Genomic DNA, 20668 nt, shown 5'->3' on the forward strand with positions numbered 1-20668 from the left:
GTCCCTGTAATAAGTGCAATGTAAGTCGCTTTGGATAAAATGCCAAATGCATAAATGTATATGTAAGGTCACAGTCAGAAAAATATGTAATATTAGTAATGTACGTCAGTTAGGTCCACTTGCAGAATGCATATCTTACCTGTTTGTTTGTTGAAATATTTGCACAATGGATTCCACTGTTGAGCGTGGGAGATTGGCTGCACTCTCAGGCCAGCCTCTCTCAAAGATAGACAATGATTTATCACATGATCCATAATAGTAGCCCTTATCTCATCAGAGATAATCAAGTAAACATTGTTAAAGCCCTCAAGCAATTATAAGTGTTATTCAAGTATAAAACAAATTGCCAGCAATAGAACAAACAGAGACAAAAGAACAAATATATATATTTTTTCAGCTATCTTCTGAATTGATGACTGCTTTATTTTTTGTAAACAAAATATTCTCCAGTTCTCACTCATTCAACTCTCTCTATTCTCACCTCAGTATCTCATTTGAATCAGGCTTTCCCCACTCCCCCCACTCCATTCTTCCCCCTCTTTTGGCTAGTTGTGTCATCCACATTTTTCAGTGGCCAACACTAACTGATTTTCTCGTTCACTTGTCCTTTTCTCCTTCCAGTTCACGCCCTCTCTCACTGTCGCAACCCTTCATCCTCCTCTGTGCATGTGATGGCCTCTCTTTATTCATCTCACTGGGCCACATCATCCAGATAAAGAAAAGGACCAAGTATTCATCTTTCTAAGTGATTCTTTTTGGGAGACCTGGATTTCCACCAGTCGTCCAGTGCATCGGTGTGTCTATTCCCGTTTCCGAGGAGAAGGTTGAAAGCATGGACCTGGTCTGGACACCGGTGGCTGTTTTTCTCCTGTTTTTGAAGTTTGTGGACTGCTCAGGAACTGGTATGAGTGTGATTATCTTAAGCAGTATTAGTGCAATGGACTGTTGTAATAGAATTTGAGCTCTTAATAGCTACTAAACACAGATGAATACAAGAAAACAGGGATAAAAGTATTAAATTATACAAATGGTTATTGATTGCTTTTTGATGCATTGGACGTTTTTGGTTTGAATGTAACTGTGGAATTGTAGTGACTGTAGTGACTATTTGTTATTTCAGTCTTCCAAAATGCCACGAGTAATGGCAAGGTTGTGGTACTGATAAAATAAAAGTGTAAAACTTGTAATGCAGACTGTAAATGTGTACTGTAAGTTGATTTGGATGAAATCGTCTGCCTAAATGATAAGACATATGTTAGACATTCTCTGAAAACCACCGAGACCCTGTTTTAACCCTATTGTATTCTTCCTTTTTATTTTTAGCTAAAGAATGGACATATGCAGGTAATAAAGCTCTTTAATTTATTCCTATTGACACTTGCATTGATACTGCTGTGATGATGTTTTCATACAGTAGATAGCTGAGTTAGCAGATAGATATATGTTTCTTAGAAATGCTTCGTTTTGGAATGATTTGGTTGTTGTGCATGACAAAGACATTTGGAAAGAAAAAATCATGTAAATTCACTTTTCACTTCTTTCACCAAGCTTAACTTCTCCTCCAAATATTTATCTTTTTTTCTCTTCAAACTCTCCATCTCTGTTATTTCCTGTTAATTTCTTCCATCTCACAAGATTCACACACTCACACTGAGAGAAAGAGAGAGAGAGAGAGAGAGAGAGAGAGAGAGAGAGAGAGAGAGAGAGACAGACGGAGAGAGTATCAGCAGGTGCAAAGGGCTGCATATAAGTAGGAAGCTTAAGAATGAGTGTTTTCACTTGATACAGAAGACTTGAATGGATAGCATGATGAAGAATAGGAGACTGCTCTGCTTGGTGCATGGACACACACACACATACACACACACACACACACACACACACACAAACAGTATATGCAGTATTGATCACTGTTTACCAAATAGACAGAGCCTTCATTGTCATGTCCTTATTGTCTGAGCATAAAAAAGAAAATTTGAATGAGTAGAGCTTAAATAGAAAATGCAGTAGTTTACATGGCATTGGTCTTTTCATACATAGTAATACCATTTCAGGGCAAATCTTATGATGTTCTTAGCATAATAAGTCTTTGGAACAGCTTATTTGGGCATATTTTGTACTGCAAGTGCAAAATTCTTAAGGCCTAATGAGCGTATCCCACAAAAATACACAACAATCTGAATGACTTACTGTATGTGCCAAGTGTGCCAAGAACATATGCAGGTCATATTTCACAAAAATAAATAACAAATAAAAAATTAATTAAGAAATTATATTTTGCATTAAAGGTATATTTCACCCAATTCTCTCATCCTTTACTCACCCTCATGCCATCCCAGATTTGTATGACTTTCTTTGTTGTGTTAAGATTTTTAGAAGAATTTTTCAGTTCTGTAGGTCCATACAATGCAAGTTAAAAATGGCCAGAAATGTAAAGGTCAAAAAAGCACCTAAAGGCAGCATAAAAGTAATCCATACAACTCCAGTGATTAAATCCATGTCTTTATAAGTGCTATGATAGGTGTGGGTAAGAAACAGATCAATATTTATGTCAATTTTTTTACTATAAATTTTCCTCACTGCCCAGTAGGTGGCGATATGCACGAAGAGTGTGAATCGATAAAAACAAAAGAAGAATGTGATTAAAAGTGTAGATTTATTGTAAAAAAGGACTTAAATATTGATCTGTTTCTCATCCACACCTATCATATCACTAATTCATAATCCAGGCGATTTAACCACTGGAGTCATATGAATTACCTTTATGTTTCCTTAATGTGATTTTTGGACAATGAAAGGTCTGGTCACATTCACTTGCATTGTATGGACCTACAGAGCTGAAATATTCTTACACATCTGAGATGGGATGAGGGTGAGTAATTGATGAAATCATCATTTTTGGGTGAACTATCCAACTGAGAAATGAAGCATTTTTTGACATTATTGTGAAATATATAATCCAAAAAAAGAAGAAAAAGAGTGTACATTTTTTTTTTTACAGTACATTTTGTTATTTGTTGTACTGCCATTCATTTATGCTGATTTTAATTGGAAAATTCTTTGTATTTAAGTATTTGTAATACAAAAATATTTATAAAAAAATTATGAAGAACTTATGAGAATAACCATTGAGAATACTGGGAATAAAAAAATAAAAATAAAAGAAAGAAAGAAAAATCTAAATATCCGGATTCATGGAAATTACATGAGAATTGTGTTAGGGAATGTGCTTAGTTGTTATGAATATTAAATATGAATACATATTTTTTGTAACATGGACACCTGGCATAAAACAGTTGGTAAAATGGCTGATGCTTTAAACACGTGTCCTATTAACATTTTCAGAGCTGTGTATGTGAGTGTGACTTCTGAACAGAGTGTAGTTTACTGGGTAAGTGATGCTTTGTTCCCCATCCATGCTTAGGACAGCATGAGAGAGGTAAATTGGCAGGGGCTTGGAATATGTGTCTTGCAGTTGTCATAGAGATCACCGTGGCAACCGCAGATCAATGAGTGTAACTTGCCCTCCCCCTCCCAACTTGAACAGGGTTTGGGGGGTTATACTCAATGAACAGCGAAAATGAGTGGGCCTTTAATCCCTGTGTACACACAATTCACTTCGCAAGTTGGCACCTAACTGAAACACACTGAATTGTGTGCAAAATTATTATTTTATTGTGCAATAAATTATTTATTTTTGTAATCTTGCTAATGATTCTTGATCTTTGCTAAGGTTTTGTTGTTTTCTGTCACTTTGTTCAGCTGTTCTAGTTACACTACCCAGAACTTTTCAGCATTGAAAAACGTGCTTGTGTAGCTCATGCCTTTGCAACAATGTGTCTACTCATTATCTGTGCATGACTAAACACTTAGATAATACTTCACTATAAGCTTCCAGAACCTGATAACATGATGTAAAAGTATCATTCTACAATTGCAATGGCAGATGTCACTTACGCAAAAGTCAAAGTACAATGGACTCAATTTCTATAGAAATCCATATTTTGTGTTTATCCATATTTGTAAATGCATTCGCAATACTCAAAATAGCATAAATGAATTGTTGTAATTTTGAAAGTCTCTTGAAATGTCTGATAATGCAGTCACTGTTCTATTATACAGCTGAAGCATTTTATATAGTTTTATTTGTTTTAGTAAAATATAGTATATTTTACATAGAATTTTAAAGTAAAAAAAAGACATGAATAGCCATGAAAACGGTCAATATTTTTTCTTTTTTTTCTAGTTTTATTATCTTTCCTGAGGTTCGTTGATAATGTTAGTAATTTTTTTTTATATTAAAACAGTACTAATTTTGTAATATATGATCATTTTGCACCCTGTCTCTGATCCTCTGTCTGAAATGCTCGGTTTTAGCATAAGCGCCTCCTTTAAACTTCAACGTAAATGCCCACTGCTCTGATTGAATAACATTGTGCAACCCCTCGAATCGAGCCATTTTTGAATCTCAGTAAGAAGAAACTGAATAAGCACCAAATTATTATAAAACTAAATGTCAGGTTTTACACATAACGCACATCCATCACATTGCATCCGAATATATCCATCCGAAGCATCCATTATGGCGAGTTGCGCCGTCAGCAAACAGACGTCACGTTCCATTTTGAGCTACAGGCAATGGTGCTACTTCTGCGAACAACACTAATAAAAGGTTAAGAAAGTTTGTGTCGATGCACACAGTGTATACAGGGTGTCATCACACAGTCATGACATATGAAATATTCACGAATGAGACCGTTTACTCATGGTTTTTGCAGAAGCATCCAGGTGTTTTTAACTGCCCCATCCTTCAATAACAGTTCCTTTGCAAAGCTTGAATTGTAATATGACTATAAAATCCACTGCAATCCATCCTAAAATACGCTGAAGACACATCCTCATCCAGTTTTCAGTATCATTCCATCATGTTTTCATACACCAACAACTAAAAATAGCGCAGATGGGCAAAAGAATGCATCCGTGACAGAGAGCTTCTCCTCTTCAGAGTTGTAACTTGACACCGCATCTTTTAAAAGTGGCCCGAGATATGTATCAATGTGGTGTTTTGTAGAAAACATTTAAATCCAGACAGGCACATGAAGATGTTCTGTATAATTCCACTTAGGATGAATCTCCAATGACAGAAAAATAAGTGTTCCATATGCAGATGTATTTGGGCCTTGTGACGTCACAAGTTCCACAAATTCCAAATGAGCCGTTTTTGCAGCTTGGTTTAAATAAATGCTCTTTTTCTATTAAGGAGGAAGTTTTCAGTTCTGAAATGTACAGTATGTTTTTATAGTACAATGACCTCTTATATGTCGAAAGATCAAGGAACATTTTATTCCTCATGCCATTTGAATACTCAGCGGTGATACCCATATATTTATGATAGGTTTTTAATAAACATTTCTTTGAAAATATTTAACAATAAAGTGGAATTAAGATCAGTTCTAGCATTTTTTGTTTCTCACACTGGCATGCTTTTGTGGTTGTGTTAGGTGCTGTGGGCCAGTCAGAATGGGCTGAATTTTTTCCTGACTGTGGTGGCTCTAGTCAGTCACCCATAAATGTGGATACATCTCACACACTGCATGACCCAACATTAGTCCCCGTGCAAACCCTGGCATACAACCAGCCCGGCATTAAGCCCTTCATCCTCTCCAATAATGGACATACAGGTAATGCTCTATCTCACCCACTCAGAACAGTCACCGGTTTTAGATAAATTCAAAGACTTCTAAGCTCTCTGCTAAATCCTGTGCTGCCAACCTCACAGTTAGTTAACATCACACTTGGATGGATTATATTCAAACATTTGGGTGATCATTTAGAAAAGAAAATGGACCCAAAAAGTAAGCTTGTATTTGGACACTTCAGTCACACTTAAAAATGTAGCCTATTAATTTCAATGCATTATAAAAAAGAACAAATCAAATAACGTTTATAAGAAAGATAGCACAAGCATACATTTCAAGCAAAACATTTCACAATTAGAAGTCTGATATGTTTAAATGATAAAACAATATATAATGTTAGTGTAGTAATATAATATAATATAATATAATATAATATAATATAATACTGCCATATGGGTGGCAGTGAAGGCCGTGGGCCTCGACGGACCAGACCCGGGCAGCAAAGGCTAGCTCTGGGGACGTGGAATGTCACCTCACTGGGGGGCAGGAGCCGGAAATGGTGAGGGAGGTGGAGCGTTACAAGTTGGATCTGGTGGGACTTACATCGACGCACAGTTTTGGCTCTGGATCCGTACTCCTGGATAGGGGATGGACTCTATTCTTCTCTGGAGTGTCCCAGGGTGTGAGGCGACGGGCGGGTGTGGGGATACTCATGAGCCCCTGGCTGAGTGCCACTACGTTGGAGTTTACCCCGGTGGACGAGAGGGTCGCCTCCCTATGCCTACGGGTTGTGGGGGGGAAACTCTGACTGTTGTCTGTGCATATGCACCGAACAGCAGTTCAGAATATTCAGCCTTTTTGGAGACCCTGAATGGAGTCCTGAATAGGGCCCCTGTAGGGGACTCCATAGTGATGCTGGGTGACTTCAACACACACGTGGGAAATGACAGGGTCACCTGGAAAGGCGTGATTGGGAGGAACGGCCTCCCCGATCTGAACTCAAGTGGATGTTTGTTATTGGACTTCTGTGCTAGTCATGGATTATCTATAACAAACATCATGTTCGAACATAAGGATGCTCATAAGTGTACGTGGTACCAGAGCACCCTAGGCCGAAGGTCGATGATCGATTTTGTAATCGTGTCGTCGGATCTGAGGCCATATGTTTTGGACACTCGGGTGAAGAGCAAGCCATCTGGTGGTGAGTTGGGTCAGGGGGTGGGGAAAGACTCTGGACAGACCTGAGAAGCCCAAGCTTCCTTAACAAATGTGACATTGAAATGTGTTACCAAAGCCTTCATTCATCATTTTATGAGTAGAATTCACATGAGGTCAGTAAAAGGTTTTTTAACCACTCTATTATTATTTAAATAAATATACTGGAGCAAGAAAAAATATGTGAACCCTTTGGAATTACCTGCATTATGTATACATTTATCTTAAAATCTGGTTTATTTGTCATCTGTTACAATTATGTACAAACGCAATCTGTTCGAACTAAAAACACTAATTATTGTATTGATTTTGTACATACCAAATACATCATTCAAACTTTCACTGTGTAGGTTGGAAAAAGTATGTAAACCCTTAGGCCAAAAGCTATTTAGAGTCAGGAATTGGCAAACCTGATATACAATTAATGAAATTAGATTGGAGATATGGGTTAGAGCTACTCTGATTTATAAAAAACACTCAAACATTTTGAGTTTGCTATCCACAAGAAGGATCTGCTGATGTGGACCATGCCCCACAAAAGAGATCTCAGAAGACCTAAGATCTAGAATTGTTGCTTTGCATAAATCTGGAAAGGTTTACAAAGTAATCTCAAAGAGTTTCAACATTAATCTGTCCACAGTTGATTTAGGACTCTGGCTACTCTTCTAGCCTAGATGACTCAGCAGAATGCTCAATGAGGTAAAAAAGAAACCTAGTGAGACAGCTGAAGACTTAAAGGAATAATTAGAACTGGATAACATCTCTATTCATAAGCCTACTATAGGGAAAACATTAAACAGGCATGGTGTTCATGGCAGGGCAACATGAAGGAAGCCACTGCTTTCCAAAAAAACATTGCTGCTTGCCTGAAGTTTTCCAAAGACCACCTAGACATTCCACAGCTCTACTAAAATGTATTATGGAAAGATGAAACTAAGGTTGAATTTTTTGGGAAGAACATGCAGCACTACTTATGGCATAAAAGGGCATGAAAACATCATCCCAACTATGAAGTACAGTGGAGGGAGCATCATGATTTGGGGCTGCTTTGCTGCTTTGGGGCCAGGACCACTTGCCATCATCAGGGGAAAAATGTATTCCCAAATTTATCAAGATATCCTGCAGGATAATATCAGCTACCGGAAACACTTGGTTGAGGTTATGCTGCCAAAGGAGGATTGACCAGTTATTAAATCCAAATGTTAACTTACTTTTTCCACATCACTGAGAATTTTTAAATGTATGTGATCAATAAAGACAAGAAAGATTTTAATTGTTTATGTGTTGTTAGCCAAAGCACATTGTGTTTGTCTATATTTGTGACTTTGATGAAGATGAGATACATAATATATATATAAAATAATGAAAAAAAAAAAAAAAGCTAATTAAAAAGGGTTCACATACTTTTACTTGCCACTGTATATGCAGTAGATATTGTTTAATTTGTCTTTTTTACATTCTACATTCATGGCACTAAAGCCCTAACATGCTATATGCATCCATAATATGCACCGATTTGCTCTGTTATTGTAATTTATGATGACACTGATACTACTGCAAAGATGGGTGTATAAAAGAGTGCTAATGGGCAAAATATGGCAAAAGAATGATGATAGGCACATCTTACTTTGGGCAGATGGGTGAATGGCTTTCAGCTGCAGAGAGTGAAGCAGAATATCAAACGACAAAGTGAATGGGCAGATTTGATTCCTTTTGTAGACTAATTAAACAAACAAAAAAATACGAAAATAAAAAATAAATGGAAAATGTCTCGACGTGTGAATGATTGTACAGATATAGGAACATTTGCACAAGCTTGCTAATAACTCATGTTGTCTGATCTTAACTGACTTAATAGGAATTAACTGTTGACCTCAAGGTAGGAGGAGTTTCAGGTCACACCTATCGATGACATGGACCAATGGCAGTAAGAAATTGTTTAGCAGCCGGTACAAAGTTTTCCTGAAATTTTGCATTGGCAAGCCATTACGAACCACCGCAAACAAACTCAAAAACACCTTTGTTTTGGCCAGATTTTGTTCTAAATGATGTCAAACAAATTTTTTTCAGATTTCGTATGAAGTGAACCAGGGCCTTAACAGTTCAGACACTCATAAGCCTCTAAATCTTCTGACAAACACTTTTTTTGTTCTCTCTTTATTTCTCAAACAGTACAGATGACACTGCCGCGCTGGATGGGAGTAGCTGGTTTGCCATTGCATTACAGTGCGGTACAGCTGCACTTGCACTGGGGTAATGGAGTGGGCGTGGCCACTGGGAGTGAACACACAATTAATGGGCAGAGCTCTTCAGCAGAGGTGTGTGCTAGTACATGTGTGTCTTCAACCACACAGCCTCTTTCAATGCCATGCACACAAACCATCTCACACAGCACCGATGGAGCAGGCGGTGTATGTCGCAGGGTTGTGATTTTTACAAAGGCTCTGGAGAACATAGTAGTGGACCTTTTTTACATTACAGTATGCCAGTGATGTTGTCAACCCTTCATTCTATTGATCTACTCCTGTATGTCTATGCAGTCAAAGAACTGGCACATTTTATGAAGACTACCAGAATTAGATTAACAAAGAATTTTACTGTTAAACCAATCATTAAAACATTTTATTGGAATAATGCATTATAATACAAACTCTCTGTGTCTCTTGTCAATCAGCTCCATATTGTACATTACAATACAGAGTTTTATACAAATATGACAGAGGCTAAGACACAGGAGAACGGCCTGGCTGTATTAGGGGTTTTGATTGAGGTAGGTTATCTACAACTGCAATTGAATTATTATAAAACAAAATGCAATTTCTACTGTAACAATATTCCTTTATTTTAGTTTATTTGTTGCTTTTTCAGGCAGGTGAGGAGACTAACCAGGCATACAGTAGTATTCTCAACTATCTGAATCACATCCGATATGCAGGTAGGTGTTTTTGTGCCTGTGCATTCACATGTGTGTACCAGTGATATTTTATTTCAGCAATTCAGTTTCTTCGTAAATAATCATACAATAACTTTTTTAATATGCCATACTTTTTCACAAATTTGACAATCAAAATTTCAAATGTTTGTTAATCAGCAGGCCCAGACAGAAATGCTGATTTCACATTTTCAGTGCTGATTTGGGGAAAATCTGCAGAATTCTGCGAAATGAATTCAAGCAGAGTAAAATGAGCTAAATGAAGTACAGTGTTATTGATAGCTAAAAGCCTAATCAAATGAACCAAAGCATGCAAGGGGTGAGCAGTGCTGGGTAGTAATAGAATGCATGCAATCTGTATTACAAAATCAGATTACAAAAATCTTTCGTAACACTTTCTATGAAGCCAAAATATATAATTCATTTTAAAGGAATTATAAATGAATTGCATTCATGCTTTCTAATAATACACCTTATAATATGTTACAACTCATAAATTATATATATATATATATATATATATATATATATATATATATATATATATATATATATATATATATATATATAAATAATTACAGTTATAATACATTATATAATACTTAACCTATTCATAGCTATACCTTAAATTGTCTAATTCATTATAACACAGTTGACAGACAATTTTATCCATAGATGTTGTAATGTAATTGTGGTGTCATGCAAAAGCAGCATAGTGTTGTCAGACATAATGATTTATGATATGATTTAGCTTTAACTAAAGCTACAAAGGCAATTTCTTATATACAGCCATAACGTCAATGTTTAGCACAAAATACATGTTAGGCTTATAAATTATATAAAAAAGGTACAAAATACAAGACATTCTGTACAAACATGTATATTACTTCATGACTTCTGCAGATAAAATGTAATGTTGGTTAGAGTATAATATATTACACTATAAGATACATATAAATATGATAAGGTAAGTATTATAATGGATTATAATTGTGGAGACAATTATTTATGCAAAAATATAAGATATATATGGTGTATTATGAGACCTCATATTATGCCTTAACAGTGCATTATAAATATGGTCTTCACAGAAAGTGTTATCAAATCTTTTTTTTTTTATGGATTACATGGTTACATTTTTTATTACATAACCAATCAGCCAAAATACTGTGTAATTTACTGATTATGCTACTAAATTTTAAATAACTGAGTCACAACCGGGAGTATGTGCAATAGGCCTTGCAAGGTAGCAATACACATATTTAAGACAGTGCAGTCAAATTTCTCATATAACTACATACAAAAATATCTTTCAAATAGACATGCGATAAAGTAATTGAGCAATGAAATCATATCCATTGAAAGACTCAAGCATCTTAGAGCACTATTAATGCACATTTGCATATGTAATGGTTAGTTTTGATAGTTTTGATGTCTGTTTTGTGTCAGGGTTTCAAACTAAACCGTGCCCACCTGCCCATAATTAGACACTCGGCTAATTTTGGAGTTTTCGGTCATATGCAAGTTTTTTTTTTTGCACCATTCAAATTCACTTTGGCCAAGGTCTCACAATGGTAGAAAAAGAGCCTGTCCTAGGATAAAATCACGTCTCATGAATGATTCTGAGCAGGTACTAATCATACATCTCTAAAACATATACAGTATAGAGACATGAACTCATTATTCTTATATATTTATGTCATGCTTAAAAAAGCATTTCATGCTTATGTTCAATGAAAGCAGAACTTAATAAACCCCTTAAACTTTATGGTCTCCATATACATAAGTCAGACATATGAAGTATCATTTGAAAGCTCAGCATCTGAACTTTTCAGAGATAATCACTTCTGCATTTATGTCACTTGAATTAACAAAATAATACCTCAAAACATTCCCATTGAAATTTAGCCCCCACTAGAGGTAATGGGGTAGAAATATTTATATAAAAGTCCTTCATATAGCACATAAATGGACAAGTCATATATCAAATAAAAGATCTCACTCTCACTAATGTCATTTTGTTGCCCTAACACCACAGTTGGAAAGATTTCCAAAATAATCACAAAGTGAAATATTATTTCTGTAAGTCTTCAAATACAAATGTCTCTTTTATTTTCCAATAACTGCTGCTGTAAGCCCCAAATAGCTAAAAACTTTATATCTGCTTTACCTTATCCAATTTTATATCTTAGATGTCCAGAAAAAAATGCCTTCCAGAAGGAAAATCATCAGCATGCAAAACAAATGATCAGAAAATATGTTTTCGACTATTGATGATAAAATGTTGATAAAATCATCGTAAAAGGGAGGATCTAGATTTAGCTTCTAGTCCACTTAGAGGCTAAGATATTAAATGAAACAACAACGGTAGAGCTTTTAATATTGAGTGTGAAAAATGGCATTCAGCACCCCAAAATGTCAGAGTTTATATTCAAAATGAATGATTAGATTACACATGCTATATGTAATCCAAAAGTAATCCATCCATAACATTTCAGAAGTAATCTACCCCTGAGTGGGGATGTAGAACTTTGTGAATGACGGGTGCTTGAATTCTGCAGAAATCTGCAAAACCAAATTGGGTCCTGCTAATCAGCTTTCATTGTACCATTTCATTTGTATGACTTTCTTTCTTCTGTGGAACACAAACACAGATGTTTTGATGGATGCATGATGTGTGTTTGTGCATTCAATGCAAGTCAAGGGGGTCCAAAACTTTCAAGCTCCAAAACGGATATTACGTAATGCAACATAAAGACTGAAGGCCATTTTGCTGCATATCGCGCCACCCTTTTGTGGTCCGTTCTGCATAACGCGGCGACTCATTTTAGCTTATTGCGACCTATTCGGCCGTTTTGCGGCCGACCCACCGGCATGCTCGCCCCCCAAAGTGCGTCGGCACACCGGGAAAATGCCTGGTATGACAGATTAACCACTTTAGTCTTCTGGATTACATTTGTGCTACCTTTTCTTCCTTTTTGGAGTTTAAAAGTGTTGGACCCCATTGACTTTGTAACAAACACACATCATGCATTTATAAATGTTTATTAGTTTGTGTTCCGCAGAAAATTCATACCAGTTTGAGATGGTATAAAGGTGAGTAATTTATGAGAGAATTATCATTTTTGTGTGAACTATTGCTTTATACATGTTTTTTTTACTTATGTCCTGATCTGCAGGCCAGCAAGTAGCTATCCCTGCGTTTGATGTGAGGTCACTGCTGCCCAATGACTTGGGCCAATATTTCCGTTACAATGGCTCACTCACCACTCCACCCTGCCACCAGAGCGTCCTCTGGACCATCTTCAATGAGAGGGTTAAAATCTCTCACTTACAGGTACAGAGAGACTGAACGAAGGCACAAGAGATGCAAACTTTTCACATTACAGTAGTTACATATTGGACATGATGCTCTTCTCTTCTCTTCTCTTCTCTTCTCTTCTTCTCTTCTCTTCTCTCTTCTCTTCTCTTCTTCTCTCATTAGCTGATGAAATTAGAGACAATGCTGTACTCCAGTAAGGCAGAAGTAGCTGAGCCCACAGATCTTCAGAATAACTTCCGTGCCACCCAACCACTTAACAACAGAACTGTCCTGTCCTCATTCATTCATGGTAAGAGAGAGAGAGAGAGAGAGAGAGAGAGATAGAGAAAGAGGAGGAAAAGAGAGAAGAGGGGAGAATGTAGCAGAGCTCTTTGTTTACGTGATGGCTGATTAGTTTTTCAAAATCTCCTCTGAACACAGAGCTTATTGTAATCATGTGATTGTGTGTGCGTGTGTGTTAATGTGAGTGTGTGCAGGGTGAGTAAGAAAGAGAGAGACAGATAGAGCATTACAATGCAGTAGATAAGAGCTCTATAAGAATTAGTGCTGTCAAGTAACATTAAAAGTTTACCAAAGTCTCATTGGAAGTTTGAATAATTGAAAGAACTAGTCTACCCAAAGGTTGCATGCTCATTGCAATGGGCATTAAATCTCTTAAACTTTAATCCTCCACAATGTTAATCTGCTGGTAGATTGTGGCTATCCACTTTGCTACAGCAATCGTGAAGCTGTGTTCATGATTCGCGTCAGGGCATCAACACCAGCGCAGCTTTGAAATCCACACAAAGAGCAAACTCAGTTCTCATTGATTTTAGTCCTGTGCTAATTGTTCATGTCAGTAATTTTTCTGGACTTTTTGCAGGCTAAGCATTTCGCACCGCTAAGGATAATAGTCTTTAACCTATCAAACGCTCTGTAAAAATAACCAGTTTTTAAAAAGCCAATGAATCTGCACTGTCCAGCCTGTGAATCCTTTAACTCGTTGTTAGTGTCTGAAGTGGATATTGGAAGACACCAGAAAATGTAAAACTTCATCTAACACTGGCTGTTGCATTTGGACTGATCCATGAGAAACAACCATTACTTATTTTGATTAGGATAATTAGAAAAGGACACAAGCACTAATTTTGTGCCGTGAAGAATTTTCAAAAATTTGAATTTTATGTTGCTCTGGAAAAAAATGAAAGCATACAGATTACAACGACATTTTTTTTTACCTAAAATGTTTTTCATGTGGTATCATCAAAATTGTAAATTCTGTCATCATTTACTCACCCTCATTTCATTCCAATTGGTAAACTACAATAGTTACCTTCAGGGTATGGAAGTATATTAATGGCAAATGTCTTTGAAACAAAACAAAAAGCACACTGAATTGCAGTAATTGAAAAATAAACGCATTGCATTTACAGTTCTTGCATTTTTTGTGGTTGCAATTTCAAATGGTTTTATATTTAAGCTGGTAACTCAGATAATGTACATTAAAACGGAAGATGACATGCATTGTTAAGTGCCGTATCAAACTGAAAAAGCTGTTTAACATGTATTTATAGTATATTGTCGAGTTTGTTTAATTGGTTTATCAAAACTGGCAATTGTACAGGTCCTCTCCATGTTACTCTTGGTCTTCTTCAACACCAGTTGGCATAGGGGTAAAGCCTAGTAGTCACAAATGGAGATTGTGTATCGGCACTCTACTGCAATATCCACTGAAACAGAAATTTTGAAGGCAAATTTGCAAAGTGAAATTTAATGGACCGAACATTACCTGTTGAATAATAAAGATGATTTTTCTTTTTTTAAAACTGCATTTTTTGGAACTGAAGGTGAATATTTATTATAACATTTTCAATGATGACTTTGAAGGCAAAATGTTTCATTTGAAATAATCACAGCTTAAATATAACCATATGAAATTGCATCCCCTAAAAATGCAAGCACTGTTAATGCAATGCGTTTATTTTTTTAATTAGTGCAATTCATTGTGCTTTTTTGTTTCAGAGACATTTGTCATTAATATACCTCCATAATGGAGCTGTTCCAACCGGATCTAATCCTTAAAATTTGTTTTGTTGGTGTTACCTAATGTATTCAGGTTGATTTATTGATGTTAATTCACATTTTTGACTTGAATAAAACAGGTTATTTTCTTTAAATCTCTGTTCGTGTAATTTAAGAGTAGTTTATGTTTCTAAAAGAATGAGTCAATTGCTTATGCTGGGTCTAACACCCCTCTCTCCCTCTCTCTCTCTCTCTCTCTCTCTCTATAGTTTCGGACAAAATGTATACAACAGGTGAGAAACTTTTGAGTCAGTATTATTTATCAAGCTATTTCCTTGGTTATCACTTCCAAGAGCTTTATCAGTCTTTATGCTTATGTTTGCTCAATTGCTGCAATTCTCTTGATATCTTTATCTTCCTGACTTTGCCTCAGGTGAAATCATAGCCATTGTGATGGGATCTCTGTGTGGATGTGTAGGGTTGGCTGTTATCATCCGCTTCATTGTGAAAACCATTCGGTAAGAACATTTATCAACCCACACATCTCTTATAGGTCTAAATAAGCCGGTTAGTGATGCTGAGTTATATAATGGCCTTCAATAGTTTTGTACGTGCTCATTTACACATACACAGTCATATGCGTTTAATTCAAAATATGCCAAGAATGTGTACTGAACCATGATAAAACTTTATGATCTGTGTTTGAAGCCTGAAATAGCTTCCTGCTTTTCAGTCTTACCCAGTTTTAATGCTCACAAACTTTCACCCAAAAGTACATTATTGTGGGTTTCAGCAATAGATTAAAAAAAAGCATGCACTTTGCAGTTGAGGTCATTTAATTACTGTAAAGTGTTTGACATAACAAGATGACTCTCTTTGTTTTATATGGTTTGAAAAAAATGCCCTCATTGAGGTGAAAATGCCCCTGAAAATCAACACCATGGTTTAAATATAGTCAAGTCTGACACAAATTTCCTCTTCACAAAGAAGTGTTCAGGAAGTGTATTGAAGTGTACTTCAGCTCAGAAATTACATTTGAATCTGTATTTATTCCAAAAATGAAAAGAAACTAAGAACAATCTTGAATCATTCACCTGGTGTTATAATTTTGTGGTTAATCCCACATCTGATTCTAAATCAATGAATCATAATAACATGTAGTTTAGATAATAGAATCATGTAGTTTGTCTTGCTTGTCTGTGTTCGTCTTTACCACATCATACTTTGAACGTGTTTGTTTGTTATTGTTTCATGACTGGTCATATGATTGTGTCTCCTGGTCACATGACAGCTCAACGTCGAGCTGGGATGTCCTGCCAAGTATCCGACCTGCACCTCAGCACAGGTCATACACTTCAATGACCTCTGATTCATAACATCTAACCTCAGTAACCACCTCAACCCTACAATCTAAAATCACTAGTCAGAAAATATATTTTTGTTCATGTATACCTAAGAATAATTAGCCTGAATCACACATTTTTAGTTAACCCATTAAATTGTTTGTTGTATAAGCAAATAAACTAATTTGATTTATATTGCATTAAACAAAAATTATAAACCTCAATACAAATCAGAGGAGCAAAGTTTTACCCGGACTCATTATGCACTGCACACACTCAAAATTGTGCATAATAGTCTATGTTTATCTATAGAGTAAAATACAAAATGGAATAAACATCACCGAGTAAAACAAACTCATTCACAAGCTTTACAGATGGTTATTTATCTTAGTAAATATGAAGTCTGATGTATAATTTTCTCCAGAAATGCTTAACGTCCTCTTTTGGGTTTAACAGATACCTTGCACTGTTTTATGCACTCCTGCTAAACACATAACTACACTTAACATAATGGGCTCATTTATTTTATTTAGTTTTAGCTGTGTGTGTCACACAGTCTAGCTACCCTTATACCTGTTACCCATCATATATCAGTGCATGTCATTTAAAGGGATAGTTCACCCAAAAATGAAAATGATCTCATAATTTACCTACCTTCTTGACATCCCAGTTGTGTATGACTTTCTTTCTTCAGCAGAACACAAATTAAGATTTTTAGAAGAATATCTCAGCTCTGTAGGTCCATACAATGCAATTAAATAGTTATCAGATCTTTGAATCTCCCAAATCACACAAGTCACTTCAGTGGTTAAATCTATATATTTTTAGAAGTAATATGATAGGTGTGGGTGAGAAACAGAACAATATTTTAGTCTCTCTTTTTTTTTTTTTTTTTACCACAAATCTCCACGTTCACTTTCACATTCTTCTTTTTTTATTTTTTGGCAATTCACATTCTTCATGCATATCACCATCACACAAACGTGGAGATTTATAGAATTATTTTTAATTATAGATCTGTTTTTCACCCACATCCATCATATTGCTTCAGAAGATATTAATTTAACCACTTGAGTCTTATGAATTAATTTTATTCTGCCTATGCAATTTTTCAAGATTAATAGTTCTGATCACCATTCACTTGCATTGTATGGACCTAAAAAACTGAGATATTCTTATAAATCTCTTTGTTTGTTTTCAACAGAACAAGAAAGTCATACACATCTGGTATGGCATGTGATTGAGTAAATTATGAAAACAATTTCATTTTTGGGTGAACTATTCTTTTAAATTCTTCACCAATGCATGCATTTACATGTCCACATGTCTTTTCACCTAGACCAGCCTCTGACAGAATAGAGAACCTTGTTCTAGTCTTGGAATGATTTACCTCATGTGTTCTTTACAGTGGCATAGATTGGGGGGGGGGGTGTTGCAGCATGATGCGTTTACATGTTTCCATTGATCATGGTATAAATATAGGGGTATAACTATTGGGGGGGCTGCACTTGCATGTTTTGATTATTGGGGGTCGTACCTGTCCCCCATCCCCCCCAGAATCTATGCACCTGGTTGTTTGTCTAAGAGACTAAAATATTATGAAAAATCCTGTTTATGAATTAAATGTTTTTTAAATTATATTGTGCTTTGTGCTTAGACAGATCATTTTGATACAGTAGCACCCCCATCTGTTTAAAAAGCAAATGACACTGAAATAACAAGGACAAAAACAATGTACTCTCAGTTTATTTATTCAACTAAACAAAGCATTCAAATTACATGATAATTATGTGATTTTGGTTTCACCCTACAGTACAAAAGATATGGCACAAGAACCCAAACAGGATATGGCTTTAAAGACGACCTCTGACCCAACAAAACCAGAGGAAGCTACTCCTCAGCCTGAAACTTGACACTAAACCTTCCATGTGTAACATGACCTTTTTGTCTTGATGAGAAAGCATAGACTTCACCAGTCTCTCCAACTATCTTCTTCCTATCTCTCAGTAAATCTTTAACTTGTTTTGAAAATATTCTTCTTAATTTGAACCCCTTTCTCAATTGAGAGACCAGAGTCTCTCTCTCTCTCTCTCTCTCTCTCTCTCTCTCTCTCTCTCTCTCTGTCTCTCTCTCTCTCTCTCTCCACACTGTTGTTATATATTAGTTAGGCTTTCTGAAAATTCCCTCTGTGTTAATTATGACTGTGAATTTCACTTGTACATATTATAAATAAAATAGTAATTTACAATAATGATATGATGACCACCCCCTGCGGTGACATCTATATTGTATGTTGTTTATTATTCTATAATTTATGGGCAGATATCGAAACACTTCAAGGGACAGTTAATCAAGAAATTAAAATTCTCTCATCATTTACTCACCCTCATGCCATCCCAGATGTATGACTTTCTTTCTTCTGCTGAACACAAACAAATATTTTTAGAGGAATATTTCTGCTCTGTAGGTTCATACAATGCCAGTAAATGGTGATCAGACCTTTTAAGCTCCAAAAAGCACATTAACGCAGCATAAAAGTAATCAATATAACTCCAGTGGTTAAATCCATGTCTTCTGAAGTGATATGATAGGTGTGTGAGAGAAACTGATCAATATTTAAGTCCTTTTTTACCATCAATTACTATTTTTTACCACTCTCACTTTCACACTCTTCTTTTTGTTTTTGACGATTCACGTTCTTCATGCATATCGCCACCTACTGGGCAAGGAGGAGAATTTACGGTAAAAACAGACTTCATCATTTACGTGAGATTTTCATTTTTGGGTGAACTATCCCTTTAATTCGTTCCAACTCTTTTCATTCTTTCATTGTACATACAGTATGTGTCAGCTTTAATTAACTTTTTATTATTTAAGGACAACAATGTAACATTTGAAGCAGTCAAAAGGAAATAGTATCATATAATACAAATAGTGCAGAGCACTTAAATAAATGTGTGGTAAGTCCATAAAACTTGCAATACTACATGGGTTTCACCATTTACATTTTTTTTAAAGAAGGAATATTCAGCTAAATGTTTTGTTGTCCCTCCCACATTCAAATGTTGAATTTATGGGGGCCTGGGTAGCTCAGCGAGTAAAGACACTGACTACCACATCTGGAGTCGCAAGTTTGAATCCAGGACGTGCTGAGTGACTCCAGTCAGGCTTTCTAAGCAACCAATTGGCCCAGTTGCTAGGGTGGGTAGAGTCACCTTGGGTTAACCTCTTCGTGGGTGCTATAATGTGGTTCTTGTTCTCAGTGGGGCACGTGGTGAGTTGTCCATGGACACCGTGTAAAATAGCGTGAAGCCTCCACACGCATTATGTCTCCACGGTAACATGCTCAACAAGCCACGTGATAAGATGTGGAGGAAACTGAAATTTGTCCTCCACCACCTGGATTGAGGAGAGTCACTGAGCCACCACGAGGACTTAGTGCATTAGGAATTGGGCATTCCAGATTGAGGAGAAAATGGGAGAAAAAAATCCCCCCCCCAAATTTGTTTTTAAATTTATTACGTCAAACATTTGTTAGTACGAATCATTCGTTCTTTCTATTTAATTAAATCTCTGTTTGTAGCAGAATTGGTTCTTATGTAAAGAATACTTTTACCTTTACCTTTAAATTGTGTTAAAGTCAAAAGAAAATTAAGATCTTATCCAAAACTTAAAGTTGGCTAATGTTTCCTTTATAGTGTACATTGGTGTGACACAATGTCATTTGTTATGATGTACTAAATAGTAAGGAATAATTTATTATAGTGTGCCAATTTTCATGTTCAATGTTCATTGAAAACAAGTAAAAAAAGTATTAAAAAGGTTTTAATAAAACCCAAACCTTTGTTTAAAGTCCCAATGTCCATGCCCTTCAGATGCAGAATAACAACATTTTAATGTATAATTGGACACTATTGTTCTTTCCACTTAATCAGGAATATTTTACATTTTAGTTTAATTAACTATAAATAGTCTAATTTAATAAAAATCAAGTTTTTAGAGCCACTGCATAAACATTTTAGTAAAATAAGAAGTTAACAATGAAATATTTAAGGCCTCAAACTTTAGCAATTCATATTTAAATGAATACAACATATAAATTATTTTAATTTTAATTTTAACATTTGTTTTTATTTGCACTTTGGGTTGAAGCTCATGCTAACCACTGCCTGTTTCTGAGCCTGAAAACATGTATTATTCAGGACCGGGAAGGCTG

The 20668-nt window shown here is 35.8% G+C and overlaps 1 protein-coding gene across 2 annotated transcripts; it reads left to right on the forward strand.

Moving 5' to 3' along the window:
- Positions 1 to 585: 585 nt before the first annotated feature.
- ca14 (carbonic anhydrase XIV) lies at positions 586 to 18786 on the forward strand. Of its 2 annotated transcripts, XM_052144635.1 has the most exons (12): positions 586 to 902; positions 1324 to 1344; positions 5502 to 5681; positions 9027 to 9172; positions 9529 to 9624; positions 9723 to 9789; positions 12966 to 13123; positions 13271 to 13397; positions 15379 to 15402; positions 15543 to 15627; positions 16401 to 16454; positions 18266 to 18786. In XM_052144635.1, exons 1-12 carry the CDS (start codon positions 833 to 835, stop codon positions 18363 to 18365), a joined length of 1128 nt encoding a protein of 375 aa, XP_052000595.1. In that variant the 5' UTR covers positions 586 to 832; the 3' UTR covers positions 18366 to 18786. The 2 variants fall into 2 exon arrangements, with proteins under 2 accessions (XP_052000595.1, XP_052000596.1); XM_052144636.1 differs by lacking the exon at positions 16401 to 16454.
- Positions 18787 to 20668: the final 1882 nt, after the last annotated feature.

Source organism: Xyrauchen texanus, chromosome 15 (genome assembly GCF_025860055.1).
Source record: "Xyrauchen texanus isolate HMW12.3.18 chromosome 15, RBS_HiC_50CHRs, whole genome shotgun sequence".
Taxonomy (NCBI): domain Eukaryota; kingdom Metazoa; phylum Chordata; class Actinopteri; order Cypriniformes; family Catostomidae; genus Xyrauchen; species Xyrauchen texanus.

Excerpts from the sequence above, each read along its gene's own strand:
- ca14 (XM_052144635.1), top strand. The coding sequence starts at position 833 with ATGGACCTGGTCTGGACACCGGTGGCTGTTTTTCTCCTGTTTTTGAAG. Across the intron at positions 9,173-9,528 it reads GGCAGAGCTCTTCAGCAGAG|CTCCATATTGTACATTACAA; the intron begins GTGTGTGCTAGT and ends CTTGTCAATCAG. Across the intron at positions 15,628-16,400 it reads TTCATTGTGAAAACCATTCG|CTCAACGTCGAGCTGGGATG; the intron begins GTAAGAACATTT and ends GTCACATGACAG.